The sequence below is a fragment of the Watersipora subatra genome, chromosome 10 (genome assembly GCF_963576615.1).
Source record: "Watersipora subatra chromosome 10, tzWatSuba1.1, whole genome shotgun sequence".
NCBI classification, from domain to species: domain Eukaryota; kingdom Metazoa; phylum Bryozoa; class Gymnolaemata; order Cheilostomatida; family Watersiporidae; genus Watersipora; species Watersipora subatra.
Window position 1 is genome coordinate 34,142,561 of NC_088717.1, and position 22,297 is coordinate 34,164,857.

At 33.6% G+C, this 22,297-nt stretch overlaps 1 protein-coding gene across 2 annotated transcripts in view; it reads right to left on the reverse strand.

The window, feature by feature from the left end:
* LOC137406618 (methylcrotonoyl-CoA carboxylase subunit alpha, mitochondrial-like) overlaps window positions 1–22,297 on the reverse strand; it is a 59,536-nt gene that overhangs the window by 21,266 nt on the left and 15,973 nt on the right. For both annotated transcript variants that reach the window (XM_068093224.1, XM_068093223.1), the window contains one exon: window positions 20,485–20,690. In XM_068093224.1, coding sequence (XP_067949325.1) covers window positions 20,485–20,690 — 206 coding nt within the window. The remainder of the gene's footprint in view (window positions 1–20,484; window positions 20,691–22,297) is intronic.

Genomic DNA, 22,297 nt, shown 5'->3' on the forward strand with positions numbered 1-22,297 from the left:
GAATATCTAGTGACCTAGGAATATCTAGTCACCTAGAAAAATCTAGTGATCTAAGAATATCTAGTGATCTAGGAATATCTAGTGACCTATGAATATCTAGTGGTCTAGGAACATCTAGTGATCTAGGAATATCTACTGGCCTAGGAATATCTAGTCACCTAGGAATATCTAGTGGCCTAGGAATATCTAGTGACCTAGGAATATCTAGTGATCTATAAATGGCTAGTGACCTAGGAATATCTAGTGATCTAGGAATATTTAGTGGCCTAAGAATATCTAGTGATCTAAGAATATCTAGTGAACTAGGAATATCTAGTGGCCTAGGAATATCTAGTGATCTAGGAATATCTAGTGGCCTACGAATATCTAGTCACCTAAGAATATCTAGTGGCCTAGGAATATCTAGTCACCTAGAAAAATCTAGTGATCTAAGAATATCTAGTGACCTAGGAATATCTAGTGATCTATAAATGGCTAGTGACCTAGGAATATCTAGTGATCTAGGAATATTTAGTGGCCTAAGAATATCTAGTGATCTAAGAATATCTAGTGAACTAGGAATATCTAGTGGCCTAGGAATATCTAGTGATCTAGGAATATCTAGTGGCCTACGAATATCTAGTCACCTAAGAATATCTAGTGGCCTAGGAATATCTAGTCACCTAGAAAAATCTAGTGATCTAAGAATATCTAGTGATCTAGGAATATCTAGTGACCTATGAATATCTAGTGGTCTAGGAACATCTAGTGATCTAGGAATATCTACTGGCCTAGGAATATCTAGTCACCTAGGAATATCTAGTGACCTAGGAATATTTAGTGACCTAGGAATATCTAGTCACCTAGAAAAGTCTAGTAATCTAAGAATAGCTAGTGATCTAGGAATATCTAGTGACCTATGAATATCTAGTGGTCTAGGAACATCTAGTGATCTAGGAATATCTAGTGGCCTAGGAATATCTAGTCACCTAGGAATATCTAGTGGCCTAGGAATATCTAGTGACCTAGGAATATCTAGTGATCTATAAATGGCTAGTGACCTAGGAATATCTAGTGATCTAGGAATATTTAGTGGCCTAAGAATATCTAGTGATCTAAGAATATCTAGTGAACTAGGAATATCTAGTGGCCTAGGAATATCTAGTGATCTAGGAATATCTAGTGGCCTACGAATATCTAGTCACCTAAGAATATCTAGTGGCCTAGGAATATCTAGTGACCTAGGAATATCTAGTGACCTAGGAATATCTAGTCGCCTAGAAAAATCTAGTGATCTAAGAATATCTAGTGATCTAGGAATATCTAGTGACCTAGGAATATCTAGAGACCTAGGAATATCTAGTGATCTAGGAATATCTAGTGACTCAGGAATACCTAGTAGCCTAGGAATATCTAGTCACCTAGGAATATCTAGTGACCTGAGAATATATAGTGACCTAGGAATATCTAGTGACCTGAGAATATATAGTGACCTAGGAATATCTAGTGACTCAGGAATACCTAGTAGCCTAGGAATATCTAGTCACCTAAGAATATCTAGTGGCCTAGGAATATCTAGTGACCTAGGAATATCTAGTGACCTAGGAATATCTAGTCACCTAGAAAAATCTAGTGATCTAAGAATATCTAGTGATCTAGGAATATCTAGTGATCTAGGAATATCTAGTCACCTAGGAATATCTAGTCACCTAGGAATATCTGGTGACTCAGGAATATCTAGTGATCTAGGAATATCTAGTGATCTAGGAATATCTAGTCACCTAGGAATATCTAGTCACCTAGGAATATCTAGTGACCTGAGAATATACAGTGACCTAGGAATACCTAGTAGCCTAGGAATATCTAGTCACCTAGGAATATCTAGTGACCTGAGAATATATAGTGACCTAGGAATATCTAGTGACCTGAGAATATATAGTGACCTAGGAATATCTAGTGACTCAGGAATACCTAGTAGCCTAGGAATATCTAGTCACCTAAGAATATCTAGTGGCCTAGGAATATCTAGTGACCTAGGAATATCTAGTGACCTAGGAATATCTAGTCACCTAGAAAAATCTAGTGATCTAAGAATATCTAGTGATCTAGGAATATCTAGTGATCTAGGAATATCTAGTCACCTAGGAATATCTAGTCACCTAGGAATATCTGGTGACTCAGGAATATCTAGTGATCTAGGAATATCTAGTGATCTAGGAATATCTAGTGATCTAGGAATATCTAGTGATCTAGGAATATCTAGTCACCTAGGAATATCTAGTCACCTAGGAATATCTAGTGACCTGAGAATATACAGTGACCTAGGAATATCTAGTGATCTAGGAATATCTAGTCACCTAGGAATATCTAGTCACCTAGGAATATCTAGTGACCTGAGAATATATAGTGACCTAGGAATATCTAGTGACCTGAGAATATATAGTGACCTAGGAATATCTAGTGATCTAGGAATATCTAGTCACCTAGGAATATCTAGTGACTCAGGAATACCTAGTGACTCAGGAATACCTAGTAAGCCTAAAAGCAACTAGTTTGAGACAAGTGGTGAGTAGGAAAGAGCTCTGGATGAGTGAGACAAACAACAGCTTAGATCAAATAAACCTTGAATATGAGTGAAATACCTTTTCTTGACTAGATCAAATCATTTTAAAGATCAAATCCTTTTAAAGATACCAGAAAAAGAGGGAGCTTTAAAATTCCTGTAAAGCCTTTTAATTTAAAAAAAGAACTGTAATACACTGATGTCTGTTTCAAAAATTGCTAGAAACAAAAATCTTTAAAGAGTCAACGTGAACAGGTCATTATCTCTTTGCATAATCACAGAACATCAGATATGCTTGTGATATTTCATATTATGCCCAGTGATGTCGGCTTTGTTATCATCAGTCAAGACCCAAAGCCCGCGCTATACATTAAAACACAGCACAAACACTAGTTATATTGTTCACTTGCCTACAAGTACTAAAGGTTGACTCGCAACAAATTTCACATTACAGTTATTTGATATCAAAAGATTCACCATGTCTTACTCTGCTGTGATGTAGTTGCAAAATATGTGAAAATGCGATTACAAGCTTTTAAATGCTCAAAAATGAACAGTTAATTGCAGCCATCACAAAACCGCCGTAGGTTAGAGTCTCTTTCCAAAATGGCTCAAATGGGACATAGTTGTTACAAGACGGTTTCTGTTTACACTTTCAAGCAACCTCATTCGTCGAAATATTTTCACAAAAATAAATTTGCTTCACGCATTCAATAAAACCATGTCTATTGTTTATACGCGTCTATTTTATCGTCATTGTAATGCTTGTTACTATTGCTAATAACTGTCTGATAAACATGACGAGCCTGTTGGTCACCTGTGATAATCGATAAATGTTGCAGAAATTATTTGCGAAATATGGGTCACATGATCAGATTACGACTAGATGATAAGACCAAGCCGAAAGAAAACTGTAAAGTAGTGAGCGTCTATATTTGATACAGGGTCTTCAGTAAAACCCGAAGTGTTTGTCATAAACTAGTGTTATGAGAAGTTTTATATTGAGCCTTTTATTGGCCTTTTAATTCACGTGAGAACATCATGTGACAAGACAATAACCAAATGTAATGACTACGTCAAAGAAATAAAGAGATTCCAATCTACGACGGCTTTTCGTTTTTGAGCTTTTACGAGTTTGTAATCACATTTCCACATATTTTGCACCTACAACACAACAGAGTAAGACATGGTAAATCTTTTGATACCAAATAACTGTAATGTGAATTTTATCGCAAGTCAACCTTTAAAAGCCAGTCAAAATATCTAACAAGTAGATAGCGCTCCAAAACAACAGTGAGGGATGTTCAAAGGTGAACGGCGTATAACTGAACACAAAGAAGAGGTCATTGAGAAACACCACCATTAAATGCTGAAGGAAAACAACCCTACAGACGACGAGGAAGCACAACTGGAGCTACCTACTGGAGAAACTCTAGCGTATAACTTCTCAGGTGGAACATTTTGCTACAACTTGTAGGTTTTTGTCTAACTTTCAATCGTATCTTATTGAGTAAAAATAGACACAAAACAATGTGGGTGCATTTTCTGTTCTAAAACACCAAAATGTCAGCCCTAGTCTTTATTCTACATATTTTGCAATTTTTATCACCTTTGATGATATTCTAGGGAAAATTAACTGAATTTGAACAGTAACCTACATTATTTTCACTATGGTATGTGTTAAATTGAACATATATTTCAGTTTTAAAAGGAAACAGGAAGAGTGTTGGAACAGACACATCACCAGATCAGGACTGCTTGCAATCAAAAGTTCAACCGAACTTAGACTCAGTGAGATGAGAATTGCTCTACTGGCACAAGATGGCAGTTTTGATAATAAAAGTGAAGAATTTGTTGTGAAAAGAGGAGAGAGAAATGACAACTCTGGGTAGTAAGGGCCAGGGCATTATGTACATATATATAAATATATATATATACATCCATTAATATATATATATATATATACATATATAAATATATAGAACTATATTTTCCAACTAGGAGGCTTCTATCAATATATAATCCATGTTAGGAGGCTCTGAAAAATTAGGAGGCGTCCAGGGAGCCTCCTAATTCTAGCAGTGTTTATAGTGCTTAACAACCCTATAGAAGTATTTTAAACATGATTCCCATAATTGCCTTATATATCTATATTCATATATATGGAAAAGAGGAGACAACTCCAACAAAAATGTGTAATTTTCTATCAATAAATTACCAACTCTAGGAGGCTTTTATATATGGAACTAGGAGGCATATATCAATTTTAAAATATTCTTACTTCTAAGTGTTTTGGTATCGTTTCAGTTAATAGCACAATCTATTTAAAAACATATTGCAATAAGCTTATGACTAATCATCAGCCAATACAAGGAATTAGCAGTTATGTCGGATACAGTCAGTTTTGCTAATATTCATGATAGCTTTATTAGATTTGGGAAATAAAGTTGTATATTAACAAACTACAATACATTACAATTTATTTGCTGACCCTCTTTATGGTTTTCAAGACTGCCATTTAAGCACTCCCTTTTTTTGCACGGCTTCTCATTGATCTGCTCTTTTTTGTGAAAATTCACAATAATTGCACATCATGGTTTCTACTGATGTTTAAGCATGGCTGTAGTAAAAGTTTAAGTAAGTGTATAATCAGTGCAATTCATATTTTTGCTGCCGTTGCATCCAGCCACAAAATAAATCTTTTTTGAAACTTTTCATCCGAATGCAATACCTGAGAGATGGTTTTTTAGTCGAAGAATTGATTTTTTAAATTTATTGAATTAAAGTGGCAAAAGTATAACCACAGTATATAACAGCTAGCGAGATGTGGCTGTTATAATGTTGCTGTGGCTGTTAGGACTATTAGTTCTTCACCCATGTAGTCTACTAGAGCTTGGTAGCAGCAGAATAACTACATGTAAGGGAGCACGTCACATTTGGTAAGTTGTTCATGTTATTTTAGTCAATTTACCGTTTATTTACTTGAAACATACAGTTGTAGAAAAGCAGTATAAATTTTATTTAATAAAGAAATAGGACTAGCGTGAAAAAAGTATGTTTCAATTATTATAATTTTTAAGGAATGTAGCATAGAACACGTTTGATATATTTTTTTACACCTGTTTATGTCATCCAACTGCTGATATTGTTCTGCATAGAAAAGTCAAGAAAGTTCAGCATTATAATACCATAAAGGAGAATATCAAAACTTTTTGTAAAATCCTAATTTTGGATTTTATTATTGTTACACAAATGTTCGGTTTTGTAACATCAACACAGACACGCCAGCTGACAATTAATAGTTATTTTAGTGAATCAGTTAATTCTCTAACATTAATCTATTTTCAGTTAATAATATAATAATTTTTGATGTTTTTTTATAATGATAAGTAAAGTTATTAATGTGGTTCTACCAACAGTCAAAACTGTTGTTAGAATATCATGATCATTATGTAATTGTATTATTGTTATCATGAATAGTGAGAGTTTGCGTATTTCAGTTATGATTTTGTAAGTAATAGTAGTACATGCATAGGCATAAGCAAGTAACTGGTGTATATGCGGCCTTTGAATTTTAAAACTTTTAATATTTAGTTTGAATCTTGTGTAGTAATTGTGTAGTAATTAAGAGCTTAGCTGTTTTATAGAGCTTCAGTAGTAGGAGGCAGACATTCAAGTTTGCCAAAAAACCTAACCAGTGAACTAAAATGTGTATTTTGCATTCATTTTGGTTTGTATATCTGTTTATGTTATTTGAATTATCTATTCAATTTTTGTAGAAACTTGGTAAGCATTATTGCCAGTATATTCATCAGATGGCAGGGAGTATTAGACAAAGTTGGATGTTCTTTTCTAGAAAAGGTATGTTGCTAATTACACGTTGGTTTGCATAAAAAAATGTCAAAATAATCAAGGTTTCATCTACCGAGTTTTATAATATTTTTTAACATGTACATAATTATAGATTACAAACTATAAAACATTATATCAGTAAGGTTGTATTTTGAAATGTAGTAATGTTTGACGTTTTGGCAAAGTTACTATGATAAGCAAAACTTTAAATTCACCAACACAAAATATACTGTACAAAGTTTTACTGCAACTAGCAAATGTATACCTGACGTAAGAATGTAACGGCATGCCAAAAATTAGTTTTTCTTTGTATAGTTGCAAATAATCAATGACGCTTCATAATCAAATTAATCAATTAGTCAATTAGTTATAGATAACTGCTGGATGAGAAGCATTGATGGCCCACACCCAAAACTGATTTGCAGACATAAAATTAAAGGTATGCGATATTGCAATAAGTTGCTGTCAACTAGCACATTATACATGCGAGCCAAAAATTAGTGTGATAATTTGATATAGCCATAGCTTTAGTAAGAAAAGTTGTCAATTTTTACAGGCATTGTATTATTTCAAACGCTTACGTAAACCATTACGCGACTTTTGTGTTCTATTCATCTATTATTGGCAGATTACATAATATAAATAGCGCAAACCAATCAAAGGAATGTAGCATAGCAAAGAGATTTAGTATTGCTCTTCTTAGTCTTTATGAGTCATGGTTGCAATTGCTGAGCAATTGCATAATTATATAAAATGAATAGTTTTCCATGGTTACTCATTACCACTTTTAGTTACTCAGTCAACACTGAGAGTAATTATCAGTTTTGAGATATCATGTTTAGAGGCAGGAGATTGACAAATATTTTGTTGGTTTTTACTCTTACCCTACCGTATGCGAATTTATGCTAAATCTGTCAGCAACTGCCGTTTGCACATTTTTGCGAATTTTCCAACAATTGCGTGGTCACCAAATTTTATTATCCGTTAAAAACATAACGGATGATTTTAAAACTTTGATGGTATTGTCAGTGTGGTTCGAATATTTCTCTAATAGATTAGTCTAAGATAACCAAGCAGTTTCAAATTTTTTATTGAGAATTTCCAAAATAAAAATGGACATTTTTGTGTAAGTTTTGTTAAGTATCGCGCAAGTCAGAAAACATATAATTACTTACATGTATGTTGATGATACTATAGCCAATTCAAATTCAGATTTTTGTGATTACACAGATAATTAAAGAAGCAGCAGTGACTCTGATGATAGTGAAAATAATAGTTTTTTAAGTGTAAGGGACATTGTAGAGCATTGTTTTAGCTTCGTAGCGATTGTAGCTTCACATAGCTTTAGCAATGAACAAAGTGAAGGTACATTGATTTTTGCATAGCACTATATGTTAACATTTTAGCAAAATAAAATATATTACAAAAAGTTTCTAGATAAACTTTGAAGTTGAAACAAAATTGTATACATGCTTCATGTACATGTCATGAAGCTAAATTGGCAATTTTCGGTGAAATGGCTGGCGGTAGGCCGGTAGCTTAGTTTGTACATGGGTGGCAGTAAAAGGGTAAAGCTATAAAAGAATTAGAGATACAAGTGTATGTATTTCCTTTTGAATGATTTAGTGAACTTTGATGATTCAAGACAATGAGTTTGGCGAATGATATATATGTATAATATGCTGCTGAAGTTGCGCAATTCAACTCATGGCTTTTAATTATTACCTCAAAATGTTGAAAACACGCGATAGGAAGGGTCAGAACACTACTAAAACTCATAGTTACTCAAACCTGAAATACAGTAGGTTTTATACAAATTGCTATACAATAACAAAACTGCAAAACTATTGGTTAAAATATAAATAGCAATATATATTATTATTTTTGGCCTTCGATATCGGGCAGCATGTATGCAGTTTGTTTGCTGATGTTAACAAAAGTTTTACTAATAAGCTACATAATTTGCTCAATTATTTGTGTCAACTTTAAAATTTAAAACAAATGTAGTGTTAGCACTTTTAGAATATACTACAAACAACGCAGAGGAACTTTTTGTGGCATCTGACTTGAATTTAAAAGTTCTCTGAAAATGCAACTTGTATTTGCCCATTTTAATACTTTAAAATGTCATAGGGAGCTCATAATGAAAGCAACTTTAATATAATTTCAAGATGCTCAAAGCGGTACGGATGTTATGTTGACAAACATTAAACGGTCACTCTGTACTATGGCTAGTAAGTATTTACATGTATTTAGATTTTGCATTGATGCTTTCAATTAGGTAGTGTAGGAAATCTATTTACATTAGCTAAATTACTAGCATGTGCAATACTCAGCTTTGTTTCCTATCCATCCCAAACATTTTGCCAATGCTAATAATAATTCATTGCTCTTTTCAAATCTGATTTCTGAACCAAAGGTAGTTTTAGCACTATAAGAACCTCTACTTCTCTTCCTATGGGTCTACTCACTTTTCTGTAGCAGCAAAGGCCATTGTTTTTAGAAGGTCTGTAAGAATTGTATTACTTATTTTGACTTCCATTGGTGCTCGTAGCAATTATAATTTCAGTACAATTTGCATCAATAAAGTTATTATTACTTGTTTGTAAAGTATTTGGAGCAAAACAATATTTTATGTGCACAGCAAACATTTTTGCTGCAAGCTTACCAAAACAAAATAAAACGTTTATTTTTATTTTACATTTTAATTAAACATCATGTTCTATTCAGTTATTGCTGTCAGTACTATGCAGTTATTGCTGTCAATGTTCTTTGTGCATTCTTAACACACTTTTATGTTAAACTTCCAATGCATTAAACACTTTAGAAATAAAGTGTCCAAACAAGGATGCATAACATGAGATTTGTCACTGGCCTGTTTTGACCTACATCTAGCACTCTTTAGCCAAAGGTGTCTAGCTTTACTAAAAAATTTGGTAGTGAAATTGTACATGAATTCATTGCCTGCATACACGTCAATCGTGATGCCTATGCTCTTATTATGTGTGTTCTACTATTGCCTTCTTAGCTAATTCACTTTCTACTTCTCAATAGCCTCAGCCTCCAAATGAAAGCTATTGTTGTTATTCCTATTCTTTGTAACTTTATAATGAAGGAGGTTGTGGTTGGGCAGCTCATTTGCTTTTCACTGTTTTAGAAATATTGCAGCACAAGTATAACTGCAGTAATAAAATCTTCACAGAATTGCATAATGTGGTCTTATTCTCCAAGGTCTTCTCACTAGCAGAAATGACCTATGTACTTATGCAATTGTGGTTTGTGCTTAAAGTGACTCATTCTCCTAATGTGGCATGGCTTGCTATCTTCTTGCATGCTAGTCAATTGATTAAATAGATTGTAAGAAACAAGCCAACCTCTCACTCCTACACAACCTAAAGACTTATCACATAAGTTCAACCTTCTAGCGAGATTGTAGCCGCTAAACATTTTGCTTTTTTCACGCGTCTAGCCATTTAGGGTTTTGCAGCAGCAGAAGAACAGACTAATCATGTCACAATTGGTATATTTGTTTGTCACATTTGTTTGATATTACTTTTGCCAATTTTGTCATTGAATTAATTGTACCATATTATGGTGAAAAGGCATCATGAAAAAGTATTTTACTTCGCCTCAATACCAATGCAAAAGGTTAGACCGGTAGTGGCCATTTTTTTACCTGTAGGGCGAGCCTATTTAAATACTATATCAAAGCAACTTACTGATGTCATCAAATTGCGACGGCAAACAACAATGCATAGGTTTTCGCAGCTAATTTGGATTTGGATTTTACTGCCTTAATTGCAAGATCGTAATATTGTCAAGTTAAAAAGGTCAAGAAACCCCAACTTTATAATGCTAAAAGAATGAAATTATTACTAATTTTCATAAAATGATAACTTTGTAATTATACACGAGGGTAGCTTTGTGAGATTAACCGACACACATTAAAATAGTTATGGTAACATATAGCACAGTAGCCAGCAATTGATGAATATCTGTGACTCTGTCGATGCTCCTAACTTTTGTAACTTTTTAAAAAGCATTAAAATAATTATGGATGCTTTTTATTCTGATTAGTAGTGTTAGCTGATTGATAGCACCAAACAGGCAGAATTATTAGTAGCCTATACTTTACTGCCCTGAGCAAGCAAAACGCTGTATCTTGATATTTGTAAATTGTTCAGCACAAGCACAAACGCGTTTTGGTCGAACCTGGCATCAGTATTAGCAATATTTTAGTTGTTTTTTTTTATTTATTATGGTGAGATATCCAACAATCTTTACTGAATTTTTTTTCGTGAAACTTTAAAATCAAAGGAGTTATTTCACTTAGGGCATTTTGTTTGCTTAAATTGACAATTTACTAAGCTGGCACTAGGCAATCAAAACGCCCTATCACTGCAGATAGGGCCTTTTGATTGCTTAATTGGACTGGTTTCTCATTGTTAGTTTGCCACAAGACCATTTGCCATGACTGGATTATCAAAGGATTACAAGTTTAAATTCTGATATTAACCCGCAATTAGTCAACAAAATAATATATGTTGCAATTCCTATTACTCATCCAGTCAACACATGGATTAAAGCCCTGTAATAGCCATATTTAGCTCAAAAGTTAAGAGATGATCAAAGATCTAGGTATCCTTCAAACCTGATGTCATGAAATGAAAGGAATAAGTAAAATAGTAGTTTAAAAAAGATCAAACGCTTTTATTGAAAATAATTTAAAGCAAACAACTGAGTGCAAAAATTTCAGTATTTTAAAAAAGCAAAACCTTCCAATGGACATGTAATTAAAACAAATTTTTCATCAAATCTTTGAGTCGGATCTTTAAATCGAGACTTTTGTCACTTAGATATCGTCCTGTCATAATAAATATATTATGATAAAAAATATAGCAATAAGATGAGCACTTAGAAGTGCACTAGCTTGTATGAGCTGCCTTAAAACAACCAAATATATATGCTTCAGTTTCGCTTCCCTTTGTTTATATACTCTTTGATTACATAATGCTGCTCATAATGTCCAACTTTGTGTATGTTCAGGCCAATCAAAACGCTGTATCTGCAGATAGAGAGCTTTGATTGCCACTTTATGTGTGGTAAATGTGGATAGGGCGTTTTGCACATTGTGAAAAGTGCTATTTCTGGTGGTCTCAGATATATGAAATTTCGAGACATGTTAGATCTCAACCTAAATTACATATAAGCACAAAAAAGTGAATTTTGAAAAACTTTTCAGATAGGGCGTTTTGCTCGCTTAGGGCAGTATAAAGTTATGATAATGTATTATTTTCGTTGTAATTAACAAGTTGATGCATTTTAGTCGTAATTTGATACTGATTTAAACTAGAGGCTGAGTCATAAGTAAGTGACTGGAGTAAATGAAATCCTTTAAATCGTTGAAGCTTTAAAATCTATGTTTCAATTTTGTAGAAGAATATCGCAAGAGATAAAATATTTCTGCTTCATAGAATTTTAGTAATGGGAGGTAGGGACACGGATTTGCTGAAAAACCTAAAAACATCAGGCATCTTTTGCATCAATTTTTAATCTGCATAACATCTGTTTGGGCTATTAAAATTGTTTTGCTTATTTTGGTAGAAACCTGGTCACCGCATCCAAGCACTATATCCACCAGATGGAAAATGGTACGAAGCACAGCTGGACGCTTTCTTGAAGGGGGTATGTTGCTGATTAACGGTTAATTTCCACAAGAGCGTGCCACATTAATAAAAGTTTTATTTCATAAAATTTATAAGAAATAATATTACTATAAAATCTATGTTTGAATGCCATGGCACTGCATTTTTTAACCCTTCCAATTATAGTGGCAAAAATGGTCGATTGTGCTTCATAATATATGTTCAATCTATATTAGCTTCAACTCTATCTAAAACATTTTTGTTATAGATTTTATTTTTCCAACACGTTAAAAAATAGTACTATTCAAAAAACTTAATGCATTCCTACTTTGTGCATTGCTAATGTTATGTGAAGCTACGATCCCTTCGAATCTCGAAAAACAATGCTCTACCATGTTCCTTACTCTTACGAAACTATTACTTTGACCACCATTGGAGTCACTATTGGAGCTGCTACTTTAATTATATGTGTAATCACTAAAATCTTAATCCGTCAGTCATCAACAATCATCAATATTGTTATCAACATAAGTAATTATCTGTTTTCAATTCTGGATGTACTTGCGAAAGCTATAATAGCACTAAATATTTCGAAAATCAGAAAGAACAAATGTTTCTTTTTATGTTGAAAAGTCCTAAACAAAAATTTAAAATTGCTTTGTGAGTTTAGGGTAATTTTACAGGGAAACCTTTGGACAACACTGTCAATACCATAAAAAGTCTTAAAGACTGTTAGTTATGTTGTCAACGAATAATAAAATTAAGTTACTACGCAATTGCCAGGAAATTCGCAACATGCACATATGCCGGTCGTCCATTGATTTCACCTAAATGCGCATGCAGCGGTGAAAGGGTTAATAAAATATTATGTAATCTCTAATTGAATCCCCATTCATTTAAACGCCCCTCTACTAGACCTGTACTATAATAGATGACGGTTAAAGATAGAACGCCACCGTTCAAGTGAACGCTACTTCTTTTGAAAAAAACACATAAAAACTATATAACACACAAACTAAGCTGTGATCCAGTGATAACATATACACTGGGCGTTGAGCTTGCAAAATGCCATCGTTAACTGCTTATTCTAATGCTGTAGCATGTGCAAGAAATTTTAGCCTCAAATAGTAGTACAGATTTCATCATATTTGCTAAACGGGTTTTTCATATATGCCGAACTATCAAGGCCGTTTAAACAATAAAATTATTATCAGCCTGATAGAGTTATTAATTATTTCCACGGTGCTGCTTTCAAAGCTTCAACGAAAACACTGTAAAGCTTAGAAGTTAGAAAACTCGCTTCAATATGCATTGACAAAAGTATTAATTGCTATTGTTGTAACTGAGTCATTGTTAGTAAAAATTTGTCAACATTTTTCTATCCATCCTGTCCAAAATCGGATCCAAAGATCAAAGAATGTTGAAGTCGCAGTCAGCTGGATGTGGTTGTCAATTAAAGGGTGACACTCTAGTTTTCAAGAGTAGTTTTCTAGAGTAGCACTCAAATGAACATGGCCTTCAAATTAAGATTCTACCTTATGTCAATTTAGCTGTATTTCAGAATGTTATAATATTGGAGTTTTGGGTCAAGGTTAAAATAGCAAGCATAACTTTGCAAATATCGACGCAAAAAGATTTTAGTTTTAAATAAGGCTCTGCTTTCATATATTTGCAAATCACTAATGCATGAATTTAAAAAAAGAACCCAAGGGTATATTTCTCTTTGTGTAGTAGCATCTAATCAAAAATGCATTGATTTTAAATAAGTGCAGAGTGACATACATGGATTATCAACATCGAAGAGTGATTTTCAGACATCAGATTAAATGTGGGTGATGCTATGATAAGTGGCTTTAAACTAACACAATGTACTAGGGAAACAAGCGTGATTATTTTGCTGTAGCTCAAATGCAGTAGAAAAAATAAAGGTGTCTAACTTTTCAAGTATTTCAGTCAAATTCGTTGCCTACATAAATGCTGACACTAGTTTTTGTGTTCTGCTGCTGTCAGGTTACAAAACATAGCTCTCCTAGTCAGAGGCATTTAGGTATCTAGAGCAATCTAGGCATTAGTGGTTTCAATGAACACCTGAACAATGCGTGTTTAACCACAGTGGTTGACCCCATAGGTCAAGTATTAGCCTAATTAACTTTTAATTTAAGACTAATTTAACTTTTGAATGGAGCTGAGCAATGATATGTGATTCATCAAAGCCATAGCTTATCAGATTTTTATAAATGATAATTCACATTATTTACTATTTCAGTCAGCAGAAAACGGTAAAGTGCAGAGGAAATAGCAGAATTTGACAAGCACTGGACTGAAAAATCAGGCAAACTGCCAACAAGATCAGTGTTGGATGCTATACACTCAACGCTGCCTAACAGAAGTGTTATAGTGATTCGGGCTCGAGCCAACAACTTGCTAAAGAAGGCTGCGAGAAAAAATGCCAGCTGAATTTTTTATGTTGTTGAACCTTCTTATGATCATTGCGTTGTATTTGTCAATTAATGTGCTCTTTTTGAAGACTAAAAGTGGCCAACTCCGCAGTAATGCACTTGTATAGTTATTTTGTATCAAGCAGTCTTAGCTATTATTTTATGTACAGAAAATGTGCATAAAACAATGACTATGATAGATAATACAATACCGACAATAGATATTATCTGTTGTACTGCACTGTACACTATTATGTATTATTCAAGAAACAAGCTCTAAGATAAATTATAATAATTCTTTTAAAGAAAAACCAAATATAAGGAAATATGCCGCAGCAGCCAGTCTACTGACAACTTACTGTCAAACCGACAAGCCCAAAAGATTACTTAGAACGCTGTGCTTGACTAAAAACAATCAGAAATTAACTACACAATGAGAAATATATCTTTTTGGGTCATTTTCCAAATTTAAGTGAATGTGTCTGAGTAGAATGTTCTATCAATTTCTTGACAGTTCAGGGCATTATTATTACTGGTAAAATGTGGATAATAGCACTCAGTATTACTATTGATCAATAAAACCACCCAAAGTCAAGATATCTAAAGTTAGAAGAAATTTGGTACTGTGCTGGGTCCAGCCCGACTGATCATTGCTAACAATAAATTGCAGTAAGAAAGAAGTTTTGAAAAGCGAAAATGCCCTCAAGATAGAATGTTATTGTATTTTTATTGGCTCTCTATGTGACATTAAGTTTTTCCCTGGGTTCTACATAGGCACAATGGGCTTGTTTGGAATCTACCCAATTTATGGTGCTGTGGTATTGCGCAGGTTTTGCAACCTGACACTCCATTCCCGAATGGGGAAATGTTTTTACTTAACGTTCTAAGAGTGGCTTAAGATGAATAGAAAGACATTGCTGTTATTGTATGTTAGATTGAGTAACTAAGTATGTTGTGCAAGTAATTCATATTATTACTGTAGATAATATGCACAGCAAGCAAAGATGTGTGTGTTTCATTTTAGCAATCACAGTAACTGAGTTGCGTCCATGCATTGTTACCAACTAATTTTTTAAAGTTTTTGTATGCAGTGCAGCAGCGATATGTGACCGAATAAGAAACTATAACATAGACCATATTTATAAATATTGAGTTAAATTATTCGTTTATTTTAGTTAGCAGAAAGTTATGCAGCCTAAAAGAAAATTGAGAGTTCAAAAAGCCATGATCGGAAGATTGAGGCAAACTACCAAAAATGCCAGAGCTGTATACTGTTAAAAGAAATTGGTGTTTGAAAATTATAATGATGACTTATGCCCGAGCCCACAACTTACTCAAGAAGCGGCAAAATTAAACTGGCAGCAGGGTCTTCTTGTTGTTGAGGCTTTTGTAATATCGCATTAAACTTGACGTCTGAATAAATTTACTCCGTTTGGTGACTAAGCAACGACCATTTTATGGTACTTGACTAGTTGAATTTTTTAGTATCAAGCATGGTGGCTGTTGTTGTTTTAAATACAAATTTATTGATTCCTACGTTAAAGTTTAACATACTATACAATATGTAAGTTCTAACAATAATTATTGTTGTTTTATACAGATTTTTGTTTTATTGTACAGATTATAGCAGACTCTTAGTTGATCTATAAGTGATAGCAACATCCCAAATTATGTGTAAGCCATGGCACCTCTGCATTGATATGTAAGTTATAGCAACCTCCTAAATGATATATAAATAACAGCAGCTTCCTAATTACTATATAATTCATTGCAGCCTCCTAACTGATATATAAATAGTAGCTACCAACTATAAGAAATTCAAATTATAGTAAACTCTTATGTGGTCTATAAGTCATAGCAGCATCCTAAATTCTATGTAACTCATAGCAACCTCTGCAATGATATGTAAGTTATAGCAACCTCCTAAATGATATATAAATAGCAGCAGCCACCTAGTTAATATATTATTCATAGCAGTCTCCTAACTGATATATAAATAGTACTGTAGCTACCAACTAGATGAAATTCAAATTATAGCAAACTCTCAGGCGATCTATAAGTGATAGCAACATCCTAAATTATATGTAACCCTTAGCAGCCTCTGCAATGATATGTAAGTTATAGAAACCTCTTAAATGATATATAAATAGCAACAGCCTCCTAATTAATATATAATTCATTGCAGCCTCCTAACTGATATATAAATAGTAGCTACCAACTATAAGAAATTCAAATTATAGTAAACTCTTATGTGGTCTATAAGTCATAGCAGCATCCTAAATTCTATGTAACTCATAGCAACCTCTGCAATGATATGTAAGTTATAGCAACCTCCTAAATGATGTAAAAATAGCAGCAGCCTCCTAATTTATATATAATTCATTGCAGCCTACTAAATGATATATAAATACTAGCTATCAACTATGGGAAATACAAATTATAGCAAGGTCTTAGGTGATCTATAAGTGATAGCAACATCCTAAATTATATGTAACCCATAGCAGCCTCTGCAATGATATGTAAGTTATAGCAACCTCCTAAATGATATATAAATATCAGCAGCCTCCTAATTAATATATAATTCATAGCAGTCTCCTAACTGATATATAAATAATAGCTATCAACGATGGAAAATTCAAAATATAGCAATGTCTTAGGTGATCTATAAGTGATAGCATCATCCTAAATTATATGACACTCATAGCAGCCTCTGCAATGGTATGTAAGTTATAGCAACCTCCTAAATGATATATAAATATCAGCAGCCTCCTAATTAATATATAATCCATAGCAGCCTCCTAACTGATATATAAATAATAGCTATCAACTATGGGAAATTTAAAATATAGCAAGGTCTTAGGTGATTTATAAGTGATAGCATCATCCTAAATTCTATGTAACTCATAGCAACCTCTGCAATGATATGTAAGTTATAGCAACCTCCTAAATGATGTAAAAATAGCAGCAGCCTCCTAATTTATATATAATTCATTGCAGCCTACTAAATGATATATAAATACTAGCTATCAACTATGGGAAATACAAATTATAGCAAGGTCTTAGGTGATCTATAAGTGATAGCAACATCCTAAATTATATGTAACCCATAGCAGCCTCTGCAATGATATGTAAGTTATAGCAACCTCCTAAATGATATATAAATATCAGCAGCCTCCTAATTAATATATAATTCATAGCAGTCTCCTAACTGATATATAAATAATAGCTATCAACGATGGAAAATTCAAAATATAGCAATGTCTTAGGTGATCTATAAGTGATAGCATCATCCTAAATTATATGACACTCATAGCAGCCTCTGCAATGGTATGTAAGTTATAGCAACCTCCTAAATGATATATAAATATCAGCAGCCTCCTAATTAATATATAATCCATAGCAGCCTCCTAACTGATATATAAATAATAGCTATCAACTATGGGAAATTTAAAATATAGCAAGGTCTTAGGTGATTTATAAGTGATAGCATCATCCTAAATTATATGTAACTCATAGCAGCCTCTGCAATGATATGTAAGTTATAGCAACCTCCTAAATGATATATAAATATCAGCAGCCTCCTAATTAATATATAATCCATAGCAGCCTCCTAACTGATATATAAATAATAGCTATCAACTATGGAAAATTCAAATTATAGAAAGGTCTTAGGTGATCTATAAGTGATAGCAACATCCAAAATTATATGTAACTCATAGCAGCCTCTGCAATGATATGTAAGTTATAGCAACCTCCAAAACAATTTATAAATAGCAGCAGCCTCCTAAATAATATATAACTTATAGCAGCCTCCTCACTGATATATAGATAATTGCTACCAACTATGTGAAATTCAAATTATAGCAATTTATCAAGTGATCTATAAGTTATAGCAACATACTTTATTATATGTAAATCAGAGCAGCCTCTAAAAGAAACAAGTTATAGCAAACTCTTTAATGATATAAGTTATGGCATCTTACCAAAGTGTATGTAAGCTATGCCATGCTATGTAATGTTTCCATTGTAACTATTACATAAGTTACAATGGTAACATTCTAATTTATGTGTATTTTGTAGCAATCTGCTAACTGGTAATCATTATTTTTGCTTACTCATTGAGTTATGAATTATTTTACCTTCAAATTGATATGTAATTTACGACAACCATCTAGACATTCTCCAAGTTTTGATAGTTTTTCTAGCATGCATATATACAAAGTATGATAAGGCAATGAATATATATTGTATGATACCATATTCTCCTAAAATTTCCATAAAAATATATAATAATTAGGAGGTGAATAAATATATATATATCTACAATGTAGATAAATTAGACCATATAGGAGGCTTACCCATATATATTTGCGTTAACTCCTAATCCCTTATATTACGAAACCTCCTAACTGGTATATATTTATTCAACTCCTAACTTGGAAATATGGGTATATATATACATACATAAATATATATACATATATATACATACATATATACCCTAGGACACTTATGTATTCGCGGCATCTAGCTTTCGCATTTTCGCGGTGTCATCTTCTCGCAAAAATTTCATGAGCGAAACTAAACTATCATAACGAACGAAAACGCGAAATTAAATAGCTTTGTTTATTGATATCCACAATAAAATCGTCATATTAGAAATGCAGGCAATTTTCGTCTGTGGTTGAGCTCAATGGGAAAATTCTGGAAAACTCATTATAGCTAATACACCGACTGAGCAGCATGGCAAAGCAAATTAAGATGATATCAGTTTAGTCACCGAATTTGTAACTGATGAGGATGAAAGTCTGGTAGGTGAAGTCATAAAATTGAAGAATAATTATTGTAGTGATGAATTTTATTACCAACCAAAGACAATATCAACCCTTATCAGGTCCAACCACATTATCTCTTTCACTGCCAACCATGTACAAATTCGCTATCGGCCTAATGCCAGCCATTTTACCGAAATTGCCGATATTGCTTCATGATATGTATACAGTATTTTTTCAAGTTCAATCTCTACCTAGAACATTTTTGTTACATATTTTATTTTGCCAACATTTCAACCAATATTGCTATGTAAAAATTCAATGTATCTCTAATTGTGCGCGATGATAAAGCTATGTGAAGCTACGATCGATCCGAAGCTAAAACTATCCTCCACAATGTTCCTCACTCTTACAAAACTATTACTTTCACCACTGTCAGAGACAGTGCTGCTACTTTAATTATCTGTATAATCACGCAAATCTTAATTGGCTATACTGTCATCATCAACTAGTTATCTGTTTTATGACTCGTGGTGGTAGTTAATGAACTCACACAAAAATGTTCGTTTTTAGATCAGAAATTCTCAAACAAACGTTTAAAAGTGCTTCGTTGTTTTAGGCTGATTTTATAGATAAATCTTCGGACAACACTGTCAACTTCATAAAAGTCTTAAAGACCGTGGGTTATGTGGTCAACGAATAATAAAATCAGGTTACCACGCAATTGCTGAGAAAGTCCAAAAATGCGTTTATGGCAGTGGCCCCTAGAAAACGCATAAATGCGTTTATGGCAGCGAAAGGGTTGTACATGTACAGTTTTGGTTGTGAAGTTGGTTGTTACCTATCTATTTTCTTCTTCTTGGGACTCGAATGTGAAATTCACGGCGGGAGGGACCTATATGCCATTGATAGTATAAGAAACAATGGCAGCAAGTGATCAAATTGAATTATTGATCTCACCCACACATTTCAACCTGCAGTTTACAAATACGAACCAGTCCTAAAATGAATTTTTTTCTTATTAGCGAACTGGACCTGAGGAATGTAATCGGTTTTTTCCACTGCATTTATTTTCACATCACTATATTTTCGCACTCATCAGAGCCGCGAAATTAAGTTGCAGCGAAATTTTACTCTGTGGGCTACTCACGAAACTAAATACTAGCGAAATAAAAGTGTCCTAGGGTATATCTATATATATATCAACATATAGTTTGATGGAATAACCTGCACACCTGTCTGATGCCTGTCTCTACCCTCATGTAAGGCACAAGCTCTGGGGGCAACACATGGTGTAGTGGTCCTGCTCCAGGCATGAAGTCATTGTTCGGATCCTCTGCATATACTCTGGCCTCAAATGCATGACCGAATATCTGTAGGTCATCTTGGGTAAGAGGTAGGGGCTCACCAGCAGCTACCCGTAGTTGCCATTCCACCAGGTCTGCATTGATAAAAATGTTTTATATGATGACCTGAGCAAATGCACTGTACCAACATTCATGCTTTAACAGAGCCAACTGAAAGATGGCTTCCTATATGACAAAAATAAACGGCAGTTATATTTTGAACAGCAAACAACCTTGCTACACCCACACAACAAAATTCAGACATAGCAAAATGAGCAGTTGAACAATTATCTATCTCTAAACCCCCTCTCATTTTATATTAGTAGTCAAATTCCATTAAAAACTCAAATTCAAATTTTGCCTCTACTAGCCAGTTACATGATGGTATATGTATATTCCAGCGACACCTTTTGTACATGTCACAGCTGCTTGGGCAAAATTTCACAGAAAAATATTTAAATAAAAATATGAGTATTCTGATACTTCTAGATTAGCATTTAAATAATACAGTCGGACCTCGACATATGAGTGATCCAACATACAAGTGATCCAACATACAAGTGATCCAACATACAAGTGATCCAACATACAAGTGATCCAACATACAAGTGATCCAACATACAACTGATCCAACATACAACTGATCCAACATACAACTGATCCAACATACAAAAAAAATTGAGATACAAGCAGCATTTTGGCTAAATTTCCTCCTTGAGATACAGTAATTTTTTAACAGTGGAAATGGCTGCTGACAGAACACAAACCAAAACACGGCTAACAGGAAACAGATACTAAAAACTCACTACAACAAACACAAGTTGGTTCTCGATGGCAACTGCATAGCGGAATATGGAGAGGCTGCTTTTGAGAACAGCGTCGCTTGGTCTTTCTCCTCTAATCAGTTTGAAAATAGCTGTTAAAATGTTGGCCGAAATTTATAGTCAGCGCGAGGCAAAAAGCGCCAAATCGGAAACAGATAATAAAAAATTAAGACGACAAAATTGAAGTTTAGTAAAAGATTAAAACTTAGCGTACAAGAGAGTGTGCGTTTGTAAGATGCATTCATTTTAGGTTAAAGTCAAATTTTCTGTTACGTAGCGTCCCAAAGGCTTAGTGCACCAAAGGCATTGCTGTCAAATCTGACTCAGACCGTTGTTAGCCACTACATCTGTCTCAAAGGTTAAACTTACAGTAGTGTACATAGTGATGTTACATGTGAAATTTATTGCCAACTTTAACAACTAAATAAGTATTTGTTACTTTGTTAGCATAGATACTAAACTATAACAGTTGAAAAACATTTTCCACCGTAATACCCTGTGTTGTGGTTGTCTCATAATATGGTAACAGATTAATTAGTATTTAGTTATTTTATATAGGAAATATCGCCTTGAGACACAAGTAAATAGACATAGGAGCTGAGTCCTCAATCTCAGAATATATTAAGCTCGTATGTCGAGCTCTGACTGAACTTTGAAGCTTGGGCCTGAGGAAATTTGGGGAGTTGTTTCCCACCTCATCCTACTCCCGAGTAAACTCGGCAGGGTAGTTTCACTTCGTATTTTTCCTTTGTTTTGGATTAATATACTTCAGTCATTTTTTGCATAATACGTGTTCAGTATATTCCGAAGTAACAAGTTGATTGAGTTACTACGAGTTGTGGAGATATCGCTGAAACGATGAGGACTCTTCTAATTAA